Here is a 23,800-nt window from a genome sequence, read left to right on the forward strand (position 1 = left end):
TGTTCCTTTTTTTTGGTTTTTACATTTTCCTTTACTCTTATTGAAATGGGTTGGTTTCAGATCTACCCAGCCAGTAAGTGGGAAAACAGCGAGAAAGTAGAGAAGGGGGAAAAATGCAGATTAGTTAAAAAAAAAAAGGCCAGCGCTTTATGAGAGTGGGGCACCCCTGGGCCAGAGGCCTGCATCCAACCTCAGGACTCTCCTTCTCCACTCCGAAGGCTGGGCCATTGAGGGTCTCCCCCTGCCCCCACCCCCACTTTATCTCCATATGTTAAAGGATGGTGGATGCTCCCCGGAGCCTGGGCTTCCCTACAGCCCTCCCTGCCTGCCCTTACCCCAGGAGACACTCTCCTGCCTCTAGTCCTTTGCTAGGTGAGAAATATATATAGCCACAGGCACAGAAAGGGATCTGGCAACTTCTTTATTAAAAAACCAAACAAACCCCAAACACTATCCCCTTAAGTAAAAATGTTACTTAGTACTGTATAGTAATATTAGTTACATTTCTATATCTAATTCTCTTGGTTTCTCTTCAGCTGTCTCCTGGTCACTCAGTGACAGTCTGGGGGCCTCTGCCCCCTCTGCTGCCTGTCCATACCTCTTAACAGCTTCAGGCCTTTGCATCCCTGGCATCTAGCACAGGGCCTAGCATGTGGTGGACCCTTAATGGCTGTTTGTGTATGGAATCATTCAGGCAGAGGTGACAAAGGATCGTGCTACAGGTATGTGATAGAATATGGAAAGGCTTGTGGTAATGCACAAATGTGGAAAATAAAATGCAGAATTCAGGGAACAGCAAATACCCTTTCCTGGATGTAGTTTAGGAAGGAAAGTAATGGACAAGGATCCTGGGAAATTAGGCCAGGGCCAGATTTGGGGGTGGCAATCAATACCAGGCATGAGTTTGGGTATTTATATCCAGGCAATAAATAGGTGTTTTTGAGCAGTAGGCTGATATGGTTAGGAAGATTATTTTATTAGTTATATGAAGGAAAGGGAGAGAAGCTAGAGTCTGGGAGAGCAATTAGGGACTCCTCATTAATTAGAGCCAGGTGAGAGGCTCTTAAACTCAGGGTTTTTATTTCCTGAGTGTGTAGAAAATATGATGAATGCTGGAAGCTGCATTTCCCCCTCTCTTTAAAAAGTTCCTTTGCAGGGGTCAACTAGGTGGCTCAGTGAATTGAGAGCCAGGCCTAGAGATGGGAGGTCCTGGCTTGAAATCTGGCCTCAGACACTTCCTAGTTGTGTGACTCTGGGCCAGTCCCTTAACCCCCACTGCCCAGCCCTTACCACTCTTCTCCCTAGGAACCAATACACAGTATTGACTCCAAGATGGAAGGTGAGGGTTAAAAAAAAAAGAAATAGAGAGGTAGATCACTGGAACTAACTAGATAAGCAAAAAATTTTAGAAACAATCGAAAATAACAAAAGCAGGGGCAGCTGGGTGGCTTAATAGATACAGACAGACCTGGAGACAGGATGTGCTAAATTCAAATCTGACCTCAGACACTTCTAGCAGTGTGACCTTGGACAAGTCCCTTGACCCCCATTGCCTAGCCCTTAACCATTCTCCTCCCTAGGAACCAATACACGGTATTGATTCCAAGGCAGAAGGTAAGGGCTTTGTTTTTTAAAGGTTCTTTGGACTTAAAAAACATAGCAAATAGAAATTTTGCAGTGAACATATAGATACAAATAACTATTCTAATTTGATGCTTATTCTTATATTTAAAAGAATTAATTTAAATGCCTAAAGGATTCTAACACTTGGTCTTGCCCTGCCAAGTCCCCCTCAGAATCTTCGTTCAATAATTCTTTTTCGTTTTTCCTCTAATGAGCCGAGTAGGTTTCTTTTGAACAAATTGGAATATCAACAAAATTGTATTTGCTCAATTTCTCAGCCTTGCTGAAGGCCAAGCCCTAAATGTACAAATACTTTACCAAAGTGCAAAGCGAAGCACCAAGTTCAACCCTAATCACGCCACGAATTATCTGTAAATTTAAATAATACTTATTTTTTGTTAAAAATTCGATTTAAATAAGGCGGCAAAGTGACGGTAAAGAAAACTGCGACGATAAAAAAAATCGACACAGCAGAGGGGCGGGAGAGCTCAGTCTCCTAGCAACGGAGAAAAATGCGCTCCCCCTCCCTTCTGTGACGCAAAAGCGTTAGCCTCGCCCTCTTTTTTCTGTTCCGCCCCTTTCGGGCCGTGTGCAAAGTGAGGTCTCAGTGTCTCCCTCGTGTGGACTCATTTCAGATTGCAGTTGATTTTTCTGTCGCTGCTTCTGCCTCCTCGCCTTTCCAGCTTTTGAGGTTCACGTGCGCCCCCTTGTGGTGTACTAGGATATTGTAATTTAAAAAGCCAATCTGACGTCATAGTCATAAATTAGATATAATTATACATCACAAATATTAATTTCCAGCCTAATATGTGCCGCTTTGCTAGCCACCAGGGATACAAAGACAAGATCAACTCTGCTTCTCATCTTTTTTTTTTTTTAAACCCTTACCTTCCGTCTTGGAGTCAATACTGTGTATTGGCTCCAAGGCAGAAGAGTGGTAAGGGCTAGGCAATGGGGGTCAAGTGACTTGCCCAGGGTCACACAGCTGGGAAGTGTCTGAGGTTAGATTTGAACCTAGGACCTCCCGTCTCTAGGCCTAACTCTCAATCCACTGAGCTACCCAGCTGCCCCCTCTGCTTCTCATCTTAAAGGACATCTTTTCAATGAAGTTTACACTACATATTGAGACAAACACAAAACTTTTTGAGATGGAGGGAGTGCTAACACATGGAGAATTAGCCAAGATTTGGGGTAGAAAGTGGCACCTGTCTGAAGGAACCTGAGATTTCCAGTACAGAATTGGCTGGAGCCACTGCACAAAGGTGGGGGTTGATGGAGAAGCTAGTTGGCCAGTTTTTGTGGAATTTGATGAACGCGAGTACCAGTCTGTTGATGATGCGCCTTGACAAGTAGCCTGGCACCAGATTGTTCAGCCCCTTAAATACTGGGATAAAGAGTCAGGATTTTCTTTTGGAGGCACTAGAGAGCCATGGAAGATTTTTCATTAGAGTCCCACCACTGCCTTTCTGAAACCGCTAGAGAATTGAGGTGGGGAAGCAGGAAGACCAATTAGGCATCAGCAACAGTCCAGGTGAGAGTGGATGAGGGCTTAAAGTGGGGCAGTGGTTAGAAAGGGTATCTGTGTTCTAAAGAGGAATTTCACAGTCTTTTTGGAGCTGGAAGAAACTTGCCAAGTCCTGAGTCCAACCCTCTCTGCTGCAATCACCTGGCAAAGAGGCATCTAGACTTTGCTTAAAAACTTCCAAAAGAACTTTAGAGGTTGAGCATCTTCATGACTGGAAGGATGGTGAAATCCTCAATAGCAGTAGGGAAACTCAGGAGAAAGCCTTGTTTAGGGTAGGAAATAAGCATTTATTAAGTAACTACTGTGTGGTCAGGCACTGAGCTAAGAGTTTAAAAAAATGTCTCATTTAATCTTACAGGAATTCTCTGAGGGAGGTGCTAGTCTCTGAATTTAGAGTTGTGGAAACTGAGGCAGTCAGAGGTTAAGTGACTTGCCCAGGTTTTAGACAGCTAGTTTGATGCCAACTTTAAACTCAGATCTTCCCGATTCCAGGTGAAGCACTCTGTCTACATAGCTACCTTGTTTTGGGGGGTGGGGAGGAATCATAAGCTCTGATTCAGACGTGTTAGATTAGACAGAAGTGTTGTGTTCTGTCTCCACATGACGTCTTGCATCTAACCTTTTGTCTTCTTCACTCCTTCAGCTCCCACCCTAGTTCAGACTTCCTCACTTTTCTCAGGCTTTGCTGGTCTCCAGGTACATGGTCTGTTTTTCCTCAGTTCAGCTGAAGTGTTCCCTCTGCAATAGACCTTTCCTGATCTCTGTGATTGCTAGTACCTTCACTCTGAAGTCTCTTTATATGTTTTCCATTTGACTATTTGTACAAATATTGTTTTCTCTCAGTTGCAGGTTAAGCATTCTGAGCACACGACGTCTTTATTTTCTTTGTTTTTACCAGAAATATAGGAAATACTCCATAAATTCTTGTTAACTGGATACATGTCCAGCAGGCCTTCGCACTTGTGGCTGGAGTTCGGGAATGGTGGCAGTGGAAGGAGCTCTGACTAGAGAGGAAAGCACCTGGCTTTGGAATCCTAGTCTTTCATCAGCTCCCAAGAGTCAGTGATCCCCCAGCCCAAAAGGTCTCTCCTGGCCTCCAGGTAATCATAATGGCCTTTTTTCAGTCCTCATCCATCTGGACTTCTCTGCTGCCTTGAGCACTACGGAGCACCCTCTCTTGTTCCCCTAGTCTTATGTCTCTAACTGCCTGTCAGTCATCTCAAACTGGCTGTCTTCTATACATCTTCAACTTAGTAGATAGAAAATTGCACTCATTTATCTCGCCCCCCCCCTCCTGACTAACAAGGGTGTCAGCAGCCTCCTACTCACTGCCCCCTCACTTTTTTATCCCCCATATCCAGTGTCTTGCCAAGGCCTATTTTACATCTCTCCCATATACCTTCTTCTCCTTTCTGACCCTGCCACTACCCTGGTAGGCCTTGGCCACCTCATGTCTAGACCCTTCCCATAGCTGACTGGTTGGTCTCCTTGCCTCGAGTTTCTGCCCACTCTAGTTGGGGCCATCCTTCACCTAGCTGTAAAACTAACCTTCCTAAAGTACTGCTTCATCCACATCACTCCTCCATTCAGTAAACTCCACTGGGTCCCCTCTCATCTCTGGAATCATTGGCAAGCAGTCAGAGTCTCATAGAACCTCGCCCCCTTCCGCCCATCCAGTCCGCTTACGTTTTACTCTAACATTCAGTGACATTGGACACTTTCTTCTCCTGATCCTGTGTATTTTTGATGGCTGCCTCCCATACCTGGAATACTCTCCTTCCACATTTCCACCTCCTGACTTCCCTGGTTTCTTTCAAGCCTCAGCACTTTCTACAAGAGGGCTCCCTCAATCACCCTCAGTGCCACACTGGGCCCTTGCCTTTGTTCATTCGTCCACTCTCATTTGTAAATCTGAGCTCCCTGGCAACAGGGATTGGATTTGGAGTTTTGTTTTTAGTCTTTTGTATCTGAGATCTGGGATCCCATCGTGAGAGGAAGGCTGCATAGACAGATTTAGGAGTTGTATGTCTTTAGAGGCATGAAAGCTGAACCCATAAGAATTGATGAGAATGAAAATAGTGTGGGACTGGAACAGAGCTGGACTGAAGCCAGTCCCTTCTGAATTGGAGGTTCTTAACTTGTGGTAGAGACCAGGTTGGTGGTAGTTTAAGGGGCCCCTTCTCAGAATGCATTTAAATGTATATAATAAAGTACATAAGATTCCAAAGGAAATCAAGTGTACTGACAGACCCCATTCCTTGTTATCTGCAGGGCAATTGTCAGGTGGTAGGAGAACAACCAAAATACTGTCACCAAAGAGAAAAGAGATGAGATGCAAGCTATTGAGAAGCAGGCACAGAGATCAGGGTGAAGCTCAGCATGGTGGCAGAAGAGAAACAACCTGTTAGCCTCATATGCCAGTGCCATGGGGTGGTTCAGTTGCTATAACAAATAGGGATTTTGAAAAATCTCTCTTCCCAAACATCAGTATGGAGGATGTTCAGAATGCTCACAGATTGGAGCGAGATTCATTAAGGAATGAGTGTCAGAAAGGAGTGGGACAAACTACAAAGAGAGAGGCTGGCTAAGCAGAAGCACGAGAAGACAAGGACACAATGAAGAGTTCACACCAATATCTCGTTCTTCTCCTCTTCGTGGATTTGATCAAAGGAAGACCCAGTTTTGCATATGGTATGCACTTTGGGAAAATTAGAAAAGTCTGGTGGCTTTACCAATATATTTTCTCTCTGGTTTACATAGCCAAACCCCCCACCCCCACCCCATCATATACATGTGCCATGTAATTGTATTGCAAATTAAATATGTCAAGCTTTCCCTGCAAAGCTCCCTAGTGCAGGCTGAAGTAGATTAAAATGTAATGGGAAATTTTTAACAAAACAAGTACGAATACATCATGATATAGATATTGCATATTTGTTGTTTTCTCAGTCACTCATCTACTCCCTGGGGTCTGTTTTCAAATCCAATTTGACATCCTTGGTGTAAACAGTACTGCGTTGTTGTTGGTAGCCAGCATTTGTTCCAAAGATCTGAGAAGAAATGACTTATTTTTAGCAAATCAATTCCTGGGATTTCTATTAACCACTTAAAAATGTCTTTCTTTTTCTTGGTCCTTGACCATAAAAGCAGCTTTTACCCTATATACAGAATTCGTATACTTGGAGTACCTAAGATTGGAATGGATCACACTCTTCTCAATGGATTGCAGAGTGGAAGTTGCTTTGAGGCACCAATCTCAATGGGAAGATTTTAAAGAACAGTTTAATTGGGAAGAAGTGCTTTAAGAGGACACTCCCAATGCCATCCTCTGACCTCAGGTCTACAAGTTTTGGATATTGCACATATTTTTGGACTTTTTTTTTTTTAAACCCTCACCTTCTGTCTTGGAGTCATTACTGTGTATTGGCTCCAAGGCAGAAGAGTGGTAAGGGCTAGGCAATGGGGGTCAAGGGACTTGCCCAGGGTCACACAGTTAGGAAGTGTCTGAGGTCAGATTGGAACCTAGGACCTCCCATCTCTAGGCCTGGCTCTCAATTCACTGAGCTACCCAGCTGCCCCCGTTTTTGGACTTTTTTGATATAGTCATCAGTCATGTGTTTTTCCATTTTCTTTTTCATCCTTATAGATTACTTATACTCGGGATGACTATCTGGGAGAGGAAGAGTGAGAAACACTGAGGTTACACAATGAAGTAATAGCAACAATTTTTACAGCAAGTTTCTCTGATAAAGACCTCATTTCTCAAAAATATACTGACAATAACTAAAACAAATTTCTAAAAATAAAAACCATTCCCCAATGAATAAATCATTAAAAGATATTGGCAGGCAGTTTTCAGAACTCAAAGCCATCTACAATCAAATGAAAAAATGCTCTAAATCTTTTGATTAGACAACTGAGGTACCATCTCACCTGTCAGATATGACAAATGCTGGAGGGGATGAGGGAAAAATAAGTACACTAATGAAATGTTGGTGGAGTTGTTAACTGGCTCAACCATTCTGGAAAACAATTTGGAATTGTGCCCAAAGTATAATAAAACTATGCATACCCTCTGACCTAGCACTTCTACTACTAGGTCTGCATCCCAGAGAGATCAAAGAAAAAGGTAAAAAGACCTCTACGTACAAAAATGTTTCTAGCAGCTCTTTTGTGTTGGCAAAGACTTGAAAATTAAGGGGGATGGCTGAACAGGTTGGTTGTGATGGAGTATTATTGTGCAGGGGAGGTAGTTTCAGAAAAACAGCAACACTTATGTGAACTGATGCAATGAAGTGAGAACAACTGGGACATTATTGTGCATAGTAGGAGCAATGTTGTAATGATGATCAACTGTGAAAAGACTTGGCTACTCTGCCTAATACAGTGATCCAAGACATTTCCAAAGGACCCAAGATGAAAAAACACTACCTCCAGAGAAAGAACAGTGTAAATCGAAGTATAATTTTTGCACTTATTTTTGCAATATGGATAATATGGAAATATTTTTTGCATGATTTCACATGTCTGATATATTGCTTGCCTTCTCAGTGGGGGAGAGAGGAAGAGAATTTGGGACTCAAAATTTGGAAAGAAAAGAATGAAAATAATTGTTTAAAATTTTTTATTTCTTCCCACAAATTTTTAACATCTTTTCTGTTTCATATTCCCTCTATGTCTCTGCCTTCCTTTTTCCCATCCCCTCTCCCTGAGACGGTAAGAAATCGCATATAGATTTTACATGTGCAATCATGTAAAATATTTTTCCATAGTAGTCATTTTGTGGAAGAGAATCCAATCAAAGCACATCCCCCAAAATGAAGAAATGGAAATATTGGGTGTTTCAGTCTACATTCAGACTCCATTCTTTCTTTGGAGATAGATGGCATTTTTCATCATGAGTCTTTGGAAATTCTTAGATCACTTTATTCCCCCTCCCCCCCAATGGATTTTAGTTGTGTATTTTATTTTTAAAAAATATTTTTCCATGTTTCCATGATTTGTTTTCTTTCCCTTCCCTCTTCCCTCTCCACTCCTGGAGCCAACAAGCAATTCCACTGGGTTGTACAAACGTTATCTATTAGATCACTTTATTACTGAGAATAGGTAAGCCATTTACAATTGTTCATCATACCAATATTGCTGTTACTGTGTCCGATGTTCTCCTTTTACTCACTTTACGCTGCCTGCATCAGTTTGTGTCTCATTTCTTATAGCAAAATCACATACCACAACTTGTATAGCTTTCCCCAACTAATGAACAGCCTCATAATTTCCAATTCTTTGTCACCACAAAAATGCTGCTAGAAATATTTTTGTACAAATGGGTCCTTTCCCTCTTTAAAAAAATCTCTGGGATACAGATCTAGTATAAGTATTACTGGATCAGAGGGGTATGCACAAGTCTAAAGCCCTTTAAGACATAGTTCCAAATTGCTCTCCAGAGTGGTTGGATCAGTTCACAACTCCACCAGCAATGCATTAGTGCCCCAGTTTTCCCACACCCCCTCCAACGTTTTATCATTTTCCTTTTCTGCCATATTAACCAATCTGTTAGATGTGAGGTGGTACCTCTGAGTTATTTTAATGTGCACTTCTCTAATCAAGAGGGATTTAGAGCATTTTTTCATATGGCTATAGACTTGATTTCTTCATCTAAAAACTGCCTGATCCTATCCTTTGACCATTTTCTCAATTCAGGAATAAGCAATATGTATCCTTAACTAACTTGACTCCATTCTCTATATATTTATGAAATTAAGCCTTTATCAAGATACTTGTTATAAAAAAAAATTTCCCCTAGCTTTCTGCTTTCCATCCAAGCTTGGATGCATTAGTTTAATTTGTGCAAAAACTTTAATATAATCAAAATGATCCATTTTTAATCCTATCATATGATCTGCCTCCGTTCGCTATACATCTGACAGATAAACTTCATGCTCTTAGTTTTGCTTATCATGTTTAAATCATGTACTCATTTGACCTTAACTTTGTATACATCATAAGATGTTGGTCTATAACGTACCATTTTCTATTTTTCCCAGCAGTTTTTGTCAAATAGTAAAATCTTGTCTCAAAAGCTTAGATCTTTGGGTTTATCAAACACTAGATGACTAGTCATTTATGTGGCCATAGACCATTCATTGAATGGACATTTACTACTGTGTCTTAGGTACCTAATCTGTTCCACTGATCAACCACTTTATTTCTTAGCCTGTACCACATTGTCTCGATGCTAAAAATAATCTAGAAAAAAAAAACAATAAAAACTTGTCTTCAAAAATCAAGATATGAATATCACATCAGTATAAGGTTGTTTATATATATAGACAAGTCTAGCTCTAACCATGATTTTCCTCCAGGCCAATAGGAGAGATGTTAATACCATTGTTACTATCTGATTCATCTCCATGTAGATGTATAAAAGCTTTTAAATGTTCCTGACTCAAAAAATGGGTAGGATAGAGGTCATTTCCCTAAAGAAAAAGCAACACTGGGCATCAGTAGTGAACTCAAGTTCTTCTGGTCTACCCTCCACATCCTTCTGCTAACACTGGAAGAGAAAGAGCCAATGGCTTTACATTTGAGTTCTAGGAAGGTACTGATTCCTCCATTTTTGGTAAGACCTTTTGAGAGGGTCATAGGCTAGTAGGAGCTTTACATCTTTGCTTTCTTCATTAGACAAATTTATTTTTTTAAACCCTTACCTTCTGTCTTAAAATTGATACTAAGTATTGATTCTAAAACAGAAGAGTGGTAAGGGGCAGGCAGTTGGGATTAAATGACTTGTTACTGGGTCACAGAGCTAGGAAATGTCTGAGTTCACATTTGAACCAGTACCTCTCCTCTCTAGGCCTGACTCTCTATCCACTGAGCTATCAACTAGCTGTCCTGACAAATTTAATTACAAATAACTTCTTGACTGCCCCCAACTACAGACCACTAAATAAGGTACTTTGCAGAACACATTGTTTCATAAATTAACTGTACAAGTAATTGGCCTTTTTACTTTTGTGCTCACCATAAGATATTTGAGTAATGGAAATGTTTTTTCTCTCCTTCACAGTCTACTACTGAGCTTTACCTAATCTTAATGTTTACATAATCTATATTTCTTTTTAAATAAACTTCTGAAAATTTTAAAAGGGTATTTTAATAAACATACTAAAAATTAAGATCATGGACCTCCAAAGGCCAAGAATCCCTATTCTCAGTTTCCTTATTCTTTAGAAAAGTACTTTCTAGACCTCTTTTGTGTTTCCTACTTTTTTAAAGCAAATGTTTAAAGGAAAATTCCTTTTTTTTTTAGAGGAATGTGAACAATCATCGTGGCTTACTGACCTTTTATAAGAATCTCTGCCCTAAAAATCTTAAAGCATTTTTTCCCCCTCCTGCTCACCAGTCCCCATTTGGGTCTTTCCTCCAATGGATCTTCACTTTTCCTCTGGTCCTCCTCCTCTCCCATGCACAAATATGGAAACTGAACATTTTTCTCTGCAGTGAACTGATAAAGGTGCAACTGTTTTGCAGTTCACTTCAAACCACCCAGGGACTGGTCCTGTGATTTCAGCGATTGAGAAAACAACTGTTAATGCAGGTCAGTATCTTCTTGGCAATTCGTAGCCTTCCTTAGATCACGGGGGCATTAGCCAGGTATGCGTGAACTTGCTTTTAAAAAACCTTTTGCTAACTATTTCCCAGTATAATTGGTTTCCTTTGTAATCCTGTGTATTTTATTCCCTGAATTTAAAAAGGATTTTGAGAAAAGGGTCCATAGGTCCCACCACCCTGCCAAATAGAAAAAAAGGACCAGAACCCTTGCTTTAAAAGAGGCTGCAGCACTGGAAAGGTTAAAGCTGGTCCGGCATATCAGAGGTCGGTCTTTTCTGGCGCCCAGGCCAGGCCTCTCCCCACCGTACCCTGCTGTCCCCAAAGAGGAAGGTCAAGGCTAAATGAACCTAGAATCGGCATTTCCTAGAGGACGTAGGGGCTTCTAAGTCAGCCGGAGTCCAACTCCGTCTTGGTTCCGAACAGACGCGGGCCCGAGGTTTTGCCCTCCAAAACCCGCCCGATTTCACCCTTAAGGCTAAAAGTCGCCAGATTGGGGCAGTTTACCGTTTCCGGATAGTTTTGTGGTTCCCTCTACGCTCGGGGCAGAGAAAGAAAAGGAGAAAAAAAAACTTCCCCTCCCGTCCGGCTGAAGTTTGGCCGGCGCGCTGGTGACGTCATGACTGCGCCGCGGGCGCACCGGTGACGCAGCACTAGCGCGCCGCGGCCTATTTCAGTTTGCTTGTCGGCACTGTGGGACGCGTCTGAAATGGGGCGTCCCTGGGCTGCCGGCCACTTTTTTGCCCCCACTTGTCTGTGGGGAAAGGTCGTAAAAGCGCTCTGGTAAATATATGGGGTTCCGCAGCCACGAAGGTGTCCCAGCCGCGCTGTGGCGTGTCCTAACACCGGCTGTGTGCCGTAGAATCAAACTAAGCAGAACTTTAGTGGCTCCCCTGGCCTGGCCTGGCCTCGGGGCTGCGGAGAGGAAGCGGGATATGGCATTCCTTTGGGGCAAAGGGGTGGAGAGGTAAGGGGAGAATTGTAGGAGGTGAGGAGCGATGGGAACACAGGAGTTTGCTCTTAGCCAAGTACTTCAGGGAAAACCGAGGAGGAAGAAAACACTTTCAGCTGTGAAGGTTCAGGGACGGCCCCTCAGGAGAGGCGAGCCTCTGAGGAAGAGCACGAAGGAAAGAGTATTTTCTGGTAATTTGTTCAGCAGGCTCGTACATAGGTCAGACTGAGGAGATTGTTGTGGGGGCTACCGAAGACTTGGCAAAGGGAGTGACATTCTTAGATCTTTATTTTAGGAGCATGATTCGCCAGAGATGTGCAGCATGAATTCAAGAGAGTACAGACTGGAAATAGAGACCACTTAAGGGATTATTGCAGCAGTCTGTCCAGTTGAGAGGGAATAATTTGAACTCCAGCGGGGTGTTTGTGAGAGTCAAGAACAGGACTGTTGGAAGAGATGTTTCAGAGGTAGAGTAAGCAAGACGGCAACTGATTGGAGGGGGGGGGGGGGGGAAGGGCGGGGCACGCGAAAGTGGAAGGAATGTTTATCTAAAAAGTCCACTGCAGGCAGAAGATTCATTAAATAAATTTGAAAGAGCGGCCTTGTGATTAGTTTGACTAGTTACCTTCTTAACTGGTTTACTTTTGGATAAATCTGAGCTTTGCCAATCCTGCTTGTCCCATCCTGGCTATACTTCAGATTTTCCAGGACTTCCCCACTAGCTCCCTGCCCTCTACCCTTATTTTCAGCTCCCTTTTATGTGTTGCCTCCCCCACCCCCTTTAGAACTTAAGCACCTTGAGTGAAGGAACTGTCTTTCTTTTTGTTTGTATTTCTAAGCACTTAACACAGAACTGAGCACATAGTAAGGGCTTAGTAAACCTTGTTGCTCTTCCCTTCCCTTTTCTGTGAGTTACCTGGACAGGGCAGATTGCCTGAGAGATGGAAGTCTTTACCTTCTAGATGGAATCTGATAATCCTTTCCCCCCACCCTGTCACTTGACTCCTTTTGCTGAAAGAGCATCATCACTCAGATGCCTTTTATTTCTATTTACTTCTTCCCCCCTGTCTAGAAGGCCAAGCCCTCTACCTTCACAAGTGATCCTATTCCAACCTCTAACCTATCTTCTCTGACAGAGTGCTCACCTATTATCCTACTGCCTCAATAACCTTCAGTTTCTCTATATCTACTAGTTCTTTGCTGTCCACAAACATACTCTTATCTAGGCCATCCTCAAAAAACCTTTACTGGATCCACCTATTCTCAGTAATCATCTTGCTTCCTTTTTGTGGCTAAAGTCATTGAGAAGGCCATCTGCAATCATTGCCTCCATTTCCTCTCCTCAGAGTTTCTTCTTAATTCTGCAGTCTGGCTTCTGAATTCATTTTTCAGGTAAAACTCCTTTCTTTAAAGTTTCTAATGATCTTTCTAATATATTGGCAACTAGGTGGCATAATGGAGAGAACAGTGGGCCTGGAGTTAGGAAGGGCTGAATTTAAATCTGGCGTGTACTAGCTTTGTGGCCCTGGGCAAGTCATTTAACCTCTACCTCAGTTTTTTTTACTATAAAATAGGGATAACAGCACCACCACTTTACAGATTTCTGAGGATCAAATGAGATTATTTCAGTAAAGGATTTAGCACAATTTCTTACTCATAACAATAGGTGCTATATTAATGCTTATTCAACCTCCCTTTCATCTGGTCTCCCTTAGATATAATAGTCTTTTCTCAGTCTTCATCACCTTTTTCTCAATAATAGTCTTCTCTCTAGATTTCTGTGACACCTTTCTTGGTTCTCATCACACCTGTCTATTCAGTCTTCTTTGCTGGCTCTTCATTCAGGCTACATTGATTCCCACCCACCACCACCATTACCCCCACCCCCAATTATCCCTCAGGTTTCTGGCCTGGCCCTTGTTCTCTTATTTCATTTGGTGATCTCATCAGTTCTGATGGGGTCAATTACCATCTCTATGCTGGTGATTGATATATATTATTCTCCAAATACCTATTGGACATCTCAAACTGGATGTTCCATTAGTCTTTTTTTTTCGTCTTAGTAACAACTCTGGGCCTGAAGGGTAAACATGTTGGGCAAATGGGATTAAGTGACTTGCTTAGGGTGACACAGGAATTGTCTCAGGCCAGATTTTGAACTCAGTTTATCCCTGCTTCAGGCCTGGTGCTCTATCCACTATGCCATCTAACTACCCCCCTCCATTAACATCTTAAATTCATTTCCAAAACTATACTCATCTTTCTCTGTAAAACCTCCCTTTTCCTAACTTCCCTGTTACTATTGAGGGTACCACATCTTCCAATCACCCAGACTTGTAGCCTGAGGGTCACTTGAATGCCCTTTCTTGTCCCCATCTATTCTGTTGCTAAGTTCTGTCATTTCTAGCTTCATAACATCTCTTATGTGTTCCTTTCTCTCTGATTCTGCTGCTATCCTGGTGCAGGCCCTCATTCTCTCACAACTTGACTATTGCAGTAGCCTGCTGGTTGATTTCCCTGCCTCAAGTCTGGCCCCACTCCAGTGCATCCTCAGTGATGCACCATTGAAAGTAAATAGATAATGCCTTAGGCATTTTTAAATGATGCATAACATTTTAGTACAGCAAACAAAATGTTAAGACTTAATATGTGTTCAATTAACTATGTATACTGACAAACAAAAAACAACTAATCATTTGGTTCCATTCTTAATAAACATTTTTTCCTGACAGTCAAGTCACATTAGGAGTAGTGCAAAGTGTGGCACATTCAGGAAGGCAAATAATTGATGTGTTTTATTTGGCTTTAATATATGGTGCATAACAAAATTCATGCAATCAGTATATCCTATAAGCCCCCCCTCATGTTCTTGTATTCATTAGAGTTTGCATTATTCCTTATGACATTATAAATTAAATGTTACCTATAGTACAACCAGATAACTGCTGCTTGACAGAATTGTTCCAGGTTACCATTTGGTTTGAAATAAGAGAAACAGATCCTCAAGGGAGTAAGCATTTGCTGCCTATAACATCCTCAGCACTGGGCAGTTACTTGACTATGCTGTACTTTTTTGTGACTTTTCTAAGTCACAACCTTGGCCCTTCTTGTCTAGTCCATCAGGTGATACTCTATCAGGACCATTCCTAGCTTCCTGGTTGTCCCTTTTTCCTGAATTAATCATAGGACTTCCTTTCCCTTATCTCCTCTTAACCCCTTATGACCTTCCATTTAACTATTCCCAATATCCTTGGGAAGCTCCAGAAAAAGAAGCACTGGGGAGGGTAAGGCCAAGGAAGGAACTTTGGGGATGAGAATGTCCTTGGCTTTCCCTTATTTGCTGTAGACTTGTCAGGTCGAGGAGGTTGTAGCATTTTTCTGGAAAGTCAAGGTCTACAGCAAATTGCTTTTCTAGTGGTGCTTTTTGGAGTTTGGTCTTTCCAGCTTTGACTTGCTTCAGTTTTCTCCCTGCAGTCTTTCAGTGTTAGCCACAAGAAACTGCATGTTGCTGCATATCAGTAATCTTGTCTGCTTAGGTTCCTATTATTGTTTTGTTGTCTTTGGGAGCTTTGCTACCGGTATGTGGTTCTGTTGGCTCTTTCCCCTTCTGAAATGAGGAAAAGGAGAGTGCTTGAGCCCTTGTCAAAGAATCCTGGCTTTTCTGGCACGCGTTTCTTGGGAGCAGAATCAAACTTCTGAGACACAGGCCTACCTGGGCCATCAGACCTACCTTTGAAAGATGGTTTGCACAGTGTCGTCAGGTGAGGAGGATTAGTTTGGCCTTTCCACCTTTCTTCCTATGTTGCCCTTTTCCGACTCTCCTAGGTAAGTTACAGCTGCTTCACGTGGCCATGCTTTTGTAATTCCAGTGATTATTGAGCTTACTCAATTTGTATCAGCTTCCTGGCCTCAAAAACATAGGTAGCTGCCCTTTTGTGCTAGGAAATAGCCTCTTCATAGCCTGCTGCTAATAGCTGTTCTGTTGATGAGCCAGGCTGAGGGACCATCACTTTCATAGACTCCAGAGTGAGAGGTGGTAGCACTCCAGCACATAAAAGGCAGGAGAAAGATAGTGCTGGGCAGGCCCCACCAGCTAGCTCCTTATACATAGCCCAGAAACCAGCTCTTAGTGCTGCAGAAGCTACATACCCACTGCTTCTTCCTCTTCAGCTGCTGCCACTAGAACCTCTCTGGTTTTAAAATTTTTTATCATCAGCCTCTATTTCAGTGAAGTTTCCTTTTTTTTTCTCCTGTGAGATTATACTGAGTTTTTCTGGGTAAGTTCTCAGCTATAAGCTTATATTTTTTCTTCTGAAACATTATATTCCTAGTTCTGCTTCTTCCAGTGGTGGCTGCTAAATCATATGTTATTTCTATCATGACTCCTTGCTATTTCAATTCTGAATTTACAGTTGCTTGCAGTATTTTAAGATTTTTTGAAATCATGGTGCCCAATGAGTCTTAATTTTTTAAAATTAAATTTGTTTCCCAGGGCAGTTGTTTTTACTTTATATTTTTCTTTTACTTTTTTGTGTTGTTTTTTTTTAAACAGACAAAAACCATTTTTTGTTGCCTGGATTCCAAGCCAATGCCATGCATTGGTTCCAAGGCAGAAGAGTGGTAAGGGCTAGGCTGTTGGGGTTAAAAAGCTCTGTGTCCAGGGTCACAGAACTAAGAAGTGTTGGATGCCAGCTTTGAATCCAGATTTGAACTCCTGTCTCTAGACCTGGCCCTTAATCCACTGAGCCACCTAGCTGCCCCCTATAAAAAATTATTTTTAAAAACTTAATTACTTCTAGAAATCCTAATTGAGTTTGTGCCCAGTCTGTTTTTATTTGAGGCTTTGCTTCTAGATGGTTTAGAGTCACCCTCTTCTCCTGGATTTGGATCTTGAGCCATCCCTGTCACCATAATAGTCCTGTATGGTGGAATTTTTTTTGTTTTCTCATTCTTCCCAGCCTACTTCCTGACTTTGGACTTGATATTATGGCAATGCTTTATATACTTTTGGAGGGAAGGTCTGTGCTGATCTTGTTGCTGCTTTCTTTGGGTATTGAGTACTGTGTTATTCTAAGATCTCAGGGACAGGCTGGGAACCTATAAGCTTTTGGTGCTCCTTAAGTGGTCTGATCCAGGGTAAAGTCTGAATGCTTTCCCCTGATCTGAGTGCTCCAAATTCCTGATCTAGGTTCAGTCTGAGACTGCTACTGAACTGAGCTATAGCCAGTTATTTGGGGACTTCTGCTAGTTCAGTGATAGAACTTGGGGCTCCCCTTTGGTCTGGGATTCTGCCCTCATTATTCCTCTGCAGGCTAGAACTTAGACCCCATTCTGCTCCTGGGGTCCAAGCCATACCACTGCTATCTATTTCCAAACTTGTCTAGGGCCTGTGACTGCTCCTTATCTTGGAATGCCACTCCAGGGTAGAGATCCCTTTTCTCAGTCTGCCCTGGCTCTGTGACCTAGAACTGGGGAGTGGTAGACAAAACTACCAGTTGACATCTGTTCCCATGCCTTCCTTGTGGTGCCCTAATAATTAGGGGATAGAGCTCACTCTGACCTTTTCTTGTATTTCCTCATCAGGATTCATCTGGTGCATTGTATCTATATGTTAAGAGTTCGGAGGGCAGCCTACACTGTGCTTCTTCCTCTTCCTCTGCCATATTGGCCTCACCTCCCACCAGTACGTTGTCACTGGTGCCGAGGATGCTATTTCAGAAGGCAAAAACAAAAGTGATAAAAACAGTGAAATGGAGGACTTTGGTGAAAGTCAAGAAAACTATTTAGGAAAATGCAGCTTGATATGGAACCTGTTCTGTCTGGACCCTGCTTTTCTTTCTCCACACTCATTCTCTTGGTGACCAGTTCAGCTCTTGTGGCTTCAGAGATCTTTCCTTCCAGAATTCAGGCCTTTCTCATCTTTGTTTTCAGATTCCTTTTAGTCCTTCAAAGCTTGACTATGCAGTCTTCTCTAATCCCTGACACCTAAAAGTCTTCTTTCTTTGCTTAGTTTCCCCCCAGAGTATTTGGACAGTATCTTTCTCTTTTACCCCCATCACTCCCTACTTTTTATTACAGTAATCTGTGTAGATGGACATCATACATCAGCTCCCAGTAGAATGTGCATGGACTGTGTAATATTTCATCTGTGCATCTCCACAAAGGGGCCTGGCATGTTTCATTTCTGGCTACTGCTAAATGTTTATTTGATTTGGCTTTAATTGGTTTAGAATTCAGAAACAAAATCTAGCTTAAATATTCTTTTCAGATCAATAGCTTTAACAAAGATCACTAGATGGTGCTCTTGATTATTTTTAAAGCTTAAAAACAGGTTAAAATTTATTGGGGTGAAGCTAATTAGAGACGATCACTCTTATAATTGGAGACATGATAAAATAATTTTTCAGAAAGAGATGGAAAGGGATCCAAACAAGGAAGATAAGGGACCTTTGAGGTGACCTAATCTCCCCCCCCCCACCTTATTATGCAAAAGGAAGATAATGAGACCTTGGTATCCCAGATCAAAGATAGGACCATAGAGCTAGAGCTGGAAGAGACCCTAAAAGACATCTAGTCTAGTTCCTTTATTTTACAGAAGCAAGACACTGAGATCTGGATAGGTTTAATTAAAATTGCTCTAGGTCACAGTGGTAATAAGTGTCAGAGGTGGTGTTTGAACTCATCTTTCATATCTAAAGCCAGTGCCCTTGCTGTTCTGCCATGCTATTTCTCGAATATCGAGTCTACTGAGATAAATTGCAAATCTGTTTCTGAGGAGCAGCTAAGTAGCACAGTTCCATAGAATGCCAGGCCTGAAGTCAGGAGGACCTGGGTTTAAATTTGATCTCCAAAATTTGCTAATTGTGTAACCTGGGCACATCACCTAATCTCTGTCTGCCTTAGGTTCCTCATCCCTTTGAATCAATGATAGCACCTACCTTACCAGGTTGTTGGGATGTTCAAATGAGATAATCATTGTAAAGTGTTTAGCACAGTGCCTGGCACGTAGTAGACCTTGTTCTTTTGGATTTTCTCTCTTCCTGCTGGGTTTTTTTTTGGTGGTTGTTGGTAATTTCAAGAAATAGTGGTGATTAATATGGATTTATTTTATACCCTCAGCTTTGCTGTAGGTACTAATTATTTCCATTTTTTAGTTCACTATCAAGGACTCTCTAAATTAACCCTCATATCATCTGCACAAAGCGATGGTTTTATTTCCTTTTTTGCCTGTGCTTAGTCCTTCAATTTCTTTTTCTTGCTTTATTGCTATACCTAGAATTTCTAGCACTATATCAAACAGTAATGGGGATATTAAACAGCCTTGCTTTATTTGCCTCTGATCTTATCGGAAAGGCCATTATCCTCGTCATGTATGGTGCTGGCTCTTGGTTTTGGGTAGGATACTGTTTACTGTATTAAAGAAAGATCCTTTGCTTTTTAGTGTTTTTATCAGCAATGGAGGTTGTATTGTGTCAAAAGCCCTTTCTATTTTCATTGTTTTTGTTATATGATATGTTGATAATTTTCCTGATATTGAACTAAAAAAATTATACATTACTGGTCTAGAGTGTCATGTTTTTGATATGTTACTGTAGCTGCTTTGCTTTTAATGCTTTAACATTTTTGCATTAATACTCTGTGAGGATATTGGCCTGTGGTTTTCTCTGTTTTGTTTCTCCTTGGGTTTAGCTATCAAGAACTTATCTGTGCAACAGAAAGAATTTGGTAGGATCCCTCCTTTTTTTCTATATTTGCCAACAGTTTGTGTAATATTGCCATTAACTGTTCTTTGAATGTTTAATAGAATTCATTTGTAAATCCATCTGGGCCTGAGATTTTTTTTCTTTGGGAGTTCAATTATGTGTCATTCAATTTATTTTTCTGAGGTTGAGTTATTTAAGTTTTCTGTTTCTTTTACTAGTTTGAGCATTTAATATTTTTATGAATATTAATCCATTTCATGTAAGCTGTCACTTTTATTGGCATGTAATGGGGCAAAATGGTTTCGAATAATTTCTTCTTCTTTTTTTTTTAAATGTTTGATGGGAGCCATCAAAGACCAAGCTGTTTGGCATGGTCACATGTGGAAACTGGGGACTGCAAAGCAGCCCCCAGGAAGGATGGAAACACCCACTGAAACCCCTCTAAATGACTTTCCTTATTAACATCCCCTTGTTATTGGAATTGCTATGATTATTATTCTTACTTAGCCCTGGGAAAAATAGATGAGAGCAACATGCTTGCAGGGTTAATACAGATATCCCACTCTGTCCCCCAGAATATTACCAGGAGATCCCACATACAAAATTAAACCTAAGGATTCTTATATACCCACTTAGATAGGATCCTCTTTTCTAGGCATAAAAACTTCTGGCAAATCTGTGCTCTGAATTCCCCAACCTATATCTGGGTCAGATGGCAGAATGGCCTAGGCATCACTCAGTGTTCTGCTATTGCACAGGGTTTGGTTTATTTTATAGCTTCAGTGAGTACATGCTTTTCTGGCACACAATCATTTTTCAACATACATGTTTCCATAGAACCTAACAGATGCGTAGCCTAAGGAGATAGTCAACAAAGCATTGTTGCTAAGTACAGGGTCAGAGGGTAGAATCAACATGACTCATAAGATTATAAGAATCCTTAGGTTTAATTTTGTAAGTGGGATCTCCGGGTAATATTCTGGGGGGACAGAGTGGGACGTCTGTATTAACCCTGCAAGCATGTTGCTCTCATCTATTTTTCCCAGGGCTAAGGAAGAATAGTAATAATTGTAATTCCAATAATAAGGGGATATTAATAAGGAAAATCATTTAGGCGGGGGTGCAGTGGGTGTTTCCATCCTTACTGGGGGTGGCTTTGTAGTGCCCAGTTTCCACCTGTGACCTTGTCACACAGCATGGTCTTTGATGGCTCTCAGCAAATGTTCATAGCTATTAATCTTTAAAAGGGGTAAAAGTACCTGACAATACTGAAAATTCATAAAAATGTAATGAAAATTAATTGTACATTATAGACACAATTTCTAAATGTGAGCAATAAGTCACAATCTAGCAACTACTTAAAATTATGAGGCAATTAAAATTTCATGTTAGAAAAATATCTTGCTAATTTGAATATGATCCATCTTTACAATAAAACCTACAATTTAGCTTAATTAGGTTTTACAGGCTAAGTGTCACTTGAATTAAGGAAAGTATTATAAGAGTAATTTTCACAAAATTCACAAAAAATAAACTTCTCAAAACTAGGTTGACACAAATCAGATTAAACTAACTGGCTACAAGTCACTCAACCAGAGCTACCCTCTTCTCTGAAGTTACTAACGATTTCTTAGTTGCCAAATCTAATGATCTTTTTCTTGATTCTCAACCTTCTTGATCTGCCTGCAACCTTTGAAACTGTCTGGGTACTCCCTTTTCTTTATAGGTTTTTTTTTAATAATATTTTATTTGATCATTTCCAAGCATTATTCATTAAAGACAAAGATCATTTTCTTTTCCTCCCCCCCCACCCCCAGTAGCTGACACGTGATTCCACTGGGTATCACATATGCCTTGATTCGAACCCATTGCCATGTTGTTAGTATTTGCATTAGAATGTTCATTTAGAGTCTCTCCTCTGTCATGTCCCCTCAACCGCTGTAGTCAGGCAGTTGCTTTTCCTTGGTGTTTCTACTCCCACAGTTTATCCTCTGCTTATGAATAGTATTTTTTCTCCTAGATCCCTGCAGATTGTTCAGGGACATTACACTGCCCCTAATGGAGAAGTCCATTACATTCGATTATACCACAGTGTATTAGTCTCTGTGTACAATGTTCTCCTGTTTCTGCTCCTTTCACTCTGCATCACTTCCTGGAGGTTGTTCCAGTCTCCATGGAACTCCTCCACTTTATTATTCCTTTTAGCACAATAGTATTCCATCACCAACATATACCACAATTTGCTCAGCCATTCCCCAATTGATGGGCATCCCCTCTTTATAGGTTTTTAGAAGTCTATCTTCTCTCAATTTTCCTCCTACCTCTCTGACCGCTCCTTCTTAGTTTCCTTTGCTGGATCTTCATCCAGCTCATACCCGTCTGCTGTGGGCAGGTCAAGCTTCTGGCACGGACCCTCTTTCCCCTCTGTTATTTCACTTGGTAATGTCACCAGCTCCTATAGATTGTTTATCATCTCTATGCTGATTATGCTTAATATGCTAGCTTTGCCAAGTAGATCAAGTTTTATTCTGCCCTAACCTTTCTGCTAAACTCAGATCTCACCTATACGACATCTCAAACTTGATATGCCATAGATAATTTAAATTCAGTATGTCCAAAACTGAACTCCTATTCTTTCTCCCCAACTCACACCCTTTTCCTGACTTCCCTGTTACTATTAAGGGTACCACCATCCTCTGAGTCACACATGCTTAAAACCTACAAGTCATCCCTAACTCTTTCCCTACTGTCATCCTCCCCATATCCAATATGGTGCCAACTTCTGTTGGTTTTACCTTTGTAACATCTCTCACATATTCCTCCTCCTTCCCTCCTTGGACACTGTCACTATCCTGGTATGGGCCCTTACCACCACCATACACCCAAACTATCACATAAGCTTGCTAGTGAGTCTGCCTGCCTTACATCTTTCACCACTCCATTCTATCCTCTTCACTGTCAAAGTGATCTTCCTAAAGGTGTAGGTCTGACAGTGTCCCTTTCCTACTCAGTAAATTCTGCTGGCTCCTTATTACCTCCAGGATCAGATAAAAAAATCTTCTATTGGGCCTTAAAAACTCTTCAAAACATGGTGCCACCCCTTCTGGTCTTATATCATATAACCTTCTCTGTACTCTTTAGTCAGATGATACTGGCCTCTTTGCTGTTACTTAAAAAGATACTTCATCTACCTACTTCATTCCTTTTTCTTGGTATTCTCCCATGCCTGGAATGCTTTTCCTTATCATCTCTCATTTCCTAGCTTCCTTAAAGTCCCAGCAAGAATCCCATGATTTTATCCCACAGATCACTTGCTCATCCATATTGTTTGTATCTTGGCTTCCCCCATGAGACTGTGAACTCCTTGAGAGCAAGAACTGTCTTTTGTTTTTCTTCGTATCCTCACCAATTAGCACAATACTTAGCTTAATAAATGTTTATCAATCAACAACTATAACTTCATTTGGTCATGTGCTTGGGACTTGCCAAACTGACATTAGCTGATGTGTTACACCAAAATTAAATATAATATGTGCTCTTTTGGAGAAAAGGGAATTGGAGAAAAGGGAATTGGAGGCCAGGCCTTTACCTGTCTTCTGCGTCTTGAATAGATTTCAATTTTCAAAAGAAATTATCAAATGAGGATTTATGATTTTTCCTTTTAAATTTAAAAGAACTGCAGTAAATCATGAGCACCTTTTTCAAACAACATTCTTTCCAAAATTATAATTCTTTTCATGAGAGTTCTCTTTCCCATCATTTTCAAGTACTGTTAGGACTCAAGTGCAGAGATTTAATTTATGTAAGTCTAGACAGGCCAAATCAGGGACTGTGACTGGGAGACTTTCCTGAAACCCCTCTAAAGGATCTGTATCTGCTGCTTCCTTCCAGATGAGATGGGTACAAAACCCATTTGAGCCTCTTGCTATCTCCTAAGAGGCTGGGTGTTTATAATGGCTTCCTAACAAGCTCTGAGGACAGACCAACCCCTTTTAGTGCTGTTTTTGATTTGACAGGTGCTGGCTCAGAGACCCCTAGAGTTACCCAAACATTCAGTATGCCTTAGAAGCTTTCTTCTCTTTCCTTTCCACTAGGGCTGCCTCTGACCTTAGTGCCTTTCTTTTTGTTTTCTTTAGTTTTATTTTTTTTTAGGGTAAAAGCTTTCTCATCTTCCTCCTCATTTTGCTGAAATGAGAATTACCCTTGGAATCTTCACTTATAAGGTCTTATTCAGGATTACTTAATATTTGTTCCCTTCATAGTTTTCTATAAATAAATTCATCTGTTGTAGCATTGTTTGGATGTGACTTTTCTCTGCCTAGGATTAATAGGAGAATCATTTCCCTTAGTAATCTTATTCAGATCTTGACATTCTTGGGTGCCAGTTGT

The 23,800-nt window shown here is 41.1% G+C and overlaps 1 protein-coding gene and 1 long non-coding RNA gene across 2 annotated transcripts in view; one reads left to right on the forward strand and one right to left on the reverse strand.

Annotated features, from left to right (window-relative positions):
- Window positions 1–5,871: 5,871 nt before the first annotated feature.
- On the reverse strand, window positions 5,872–11,386 carry LOC103097833 (uncharacterized). Its single transcript, XR_474654.3, has 3 exons — window positions 11,264–11,386; window positions 10,548–10,706; window positions 5,872–6,198 (listed from the first exon to the last, which is right to left on the reverse strand). It is a non-coding gene; the product is annotated as an uncharacterized LOC103097833 (long non-coding RNA).
- Window positions 11,387–11,547: 161 nt separating this feature from the next.
- Window positions 11,548–23,800, forward strand: part of FRMD7 (FERM domain containing 7) — a 73,923-nt gene continuing 61,670 nt past the window's right edge. The window contains exons 1-2 of the mRNA XM_056809849.1: window positions 11,548–11,723; window positions 14,206–14,278. Of these exons, the coding sequence (XP_056665827.1) occupies window positions 11,548–11,723; window positions 14,206–14,278 (249 nt within the window). The remainder of the gene's footprint in view (window positions 11,724–14,205; window positions 14,279–23,800) is intronic.

Source organism: Monodelphis domestica, chromosome X, assembly GCF_027887165.1.
Source record: "Monodelphis domestica isolate mMonDom1 chromosome X, mMonDom1.pri, whole genome shotgun sequence".
In the NCBI taxonomy this organism is placed as follows: domain Eukaryota; kingdom Metazoa; phylum Chordata; class Mammalia; order Didelphimorphia; family Didelphidae; genus Monodelphis; species Monodelphis domestica.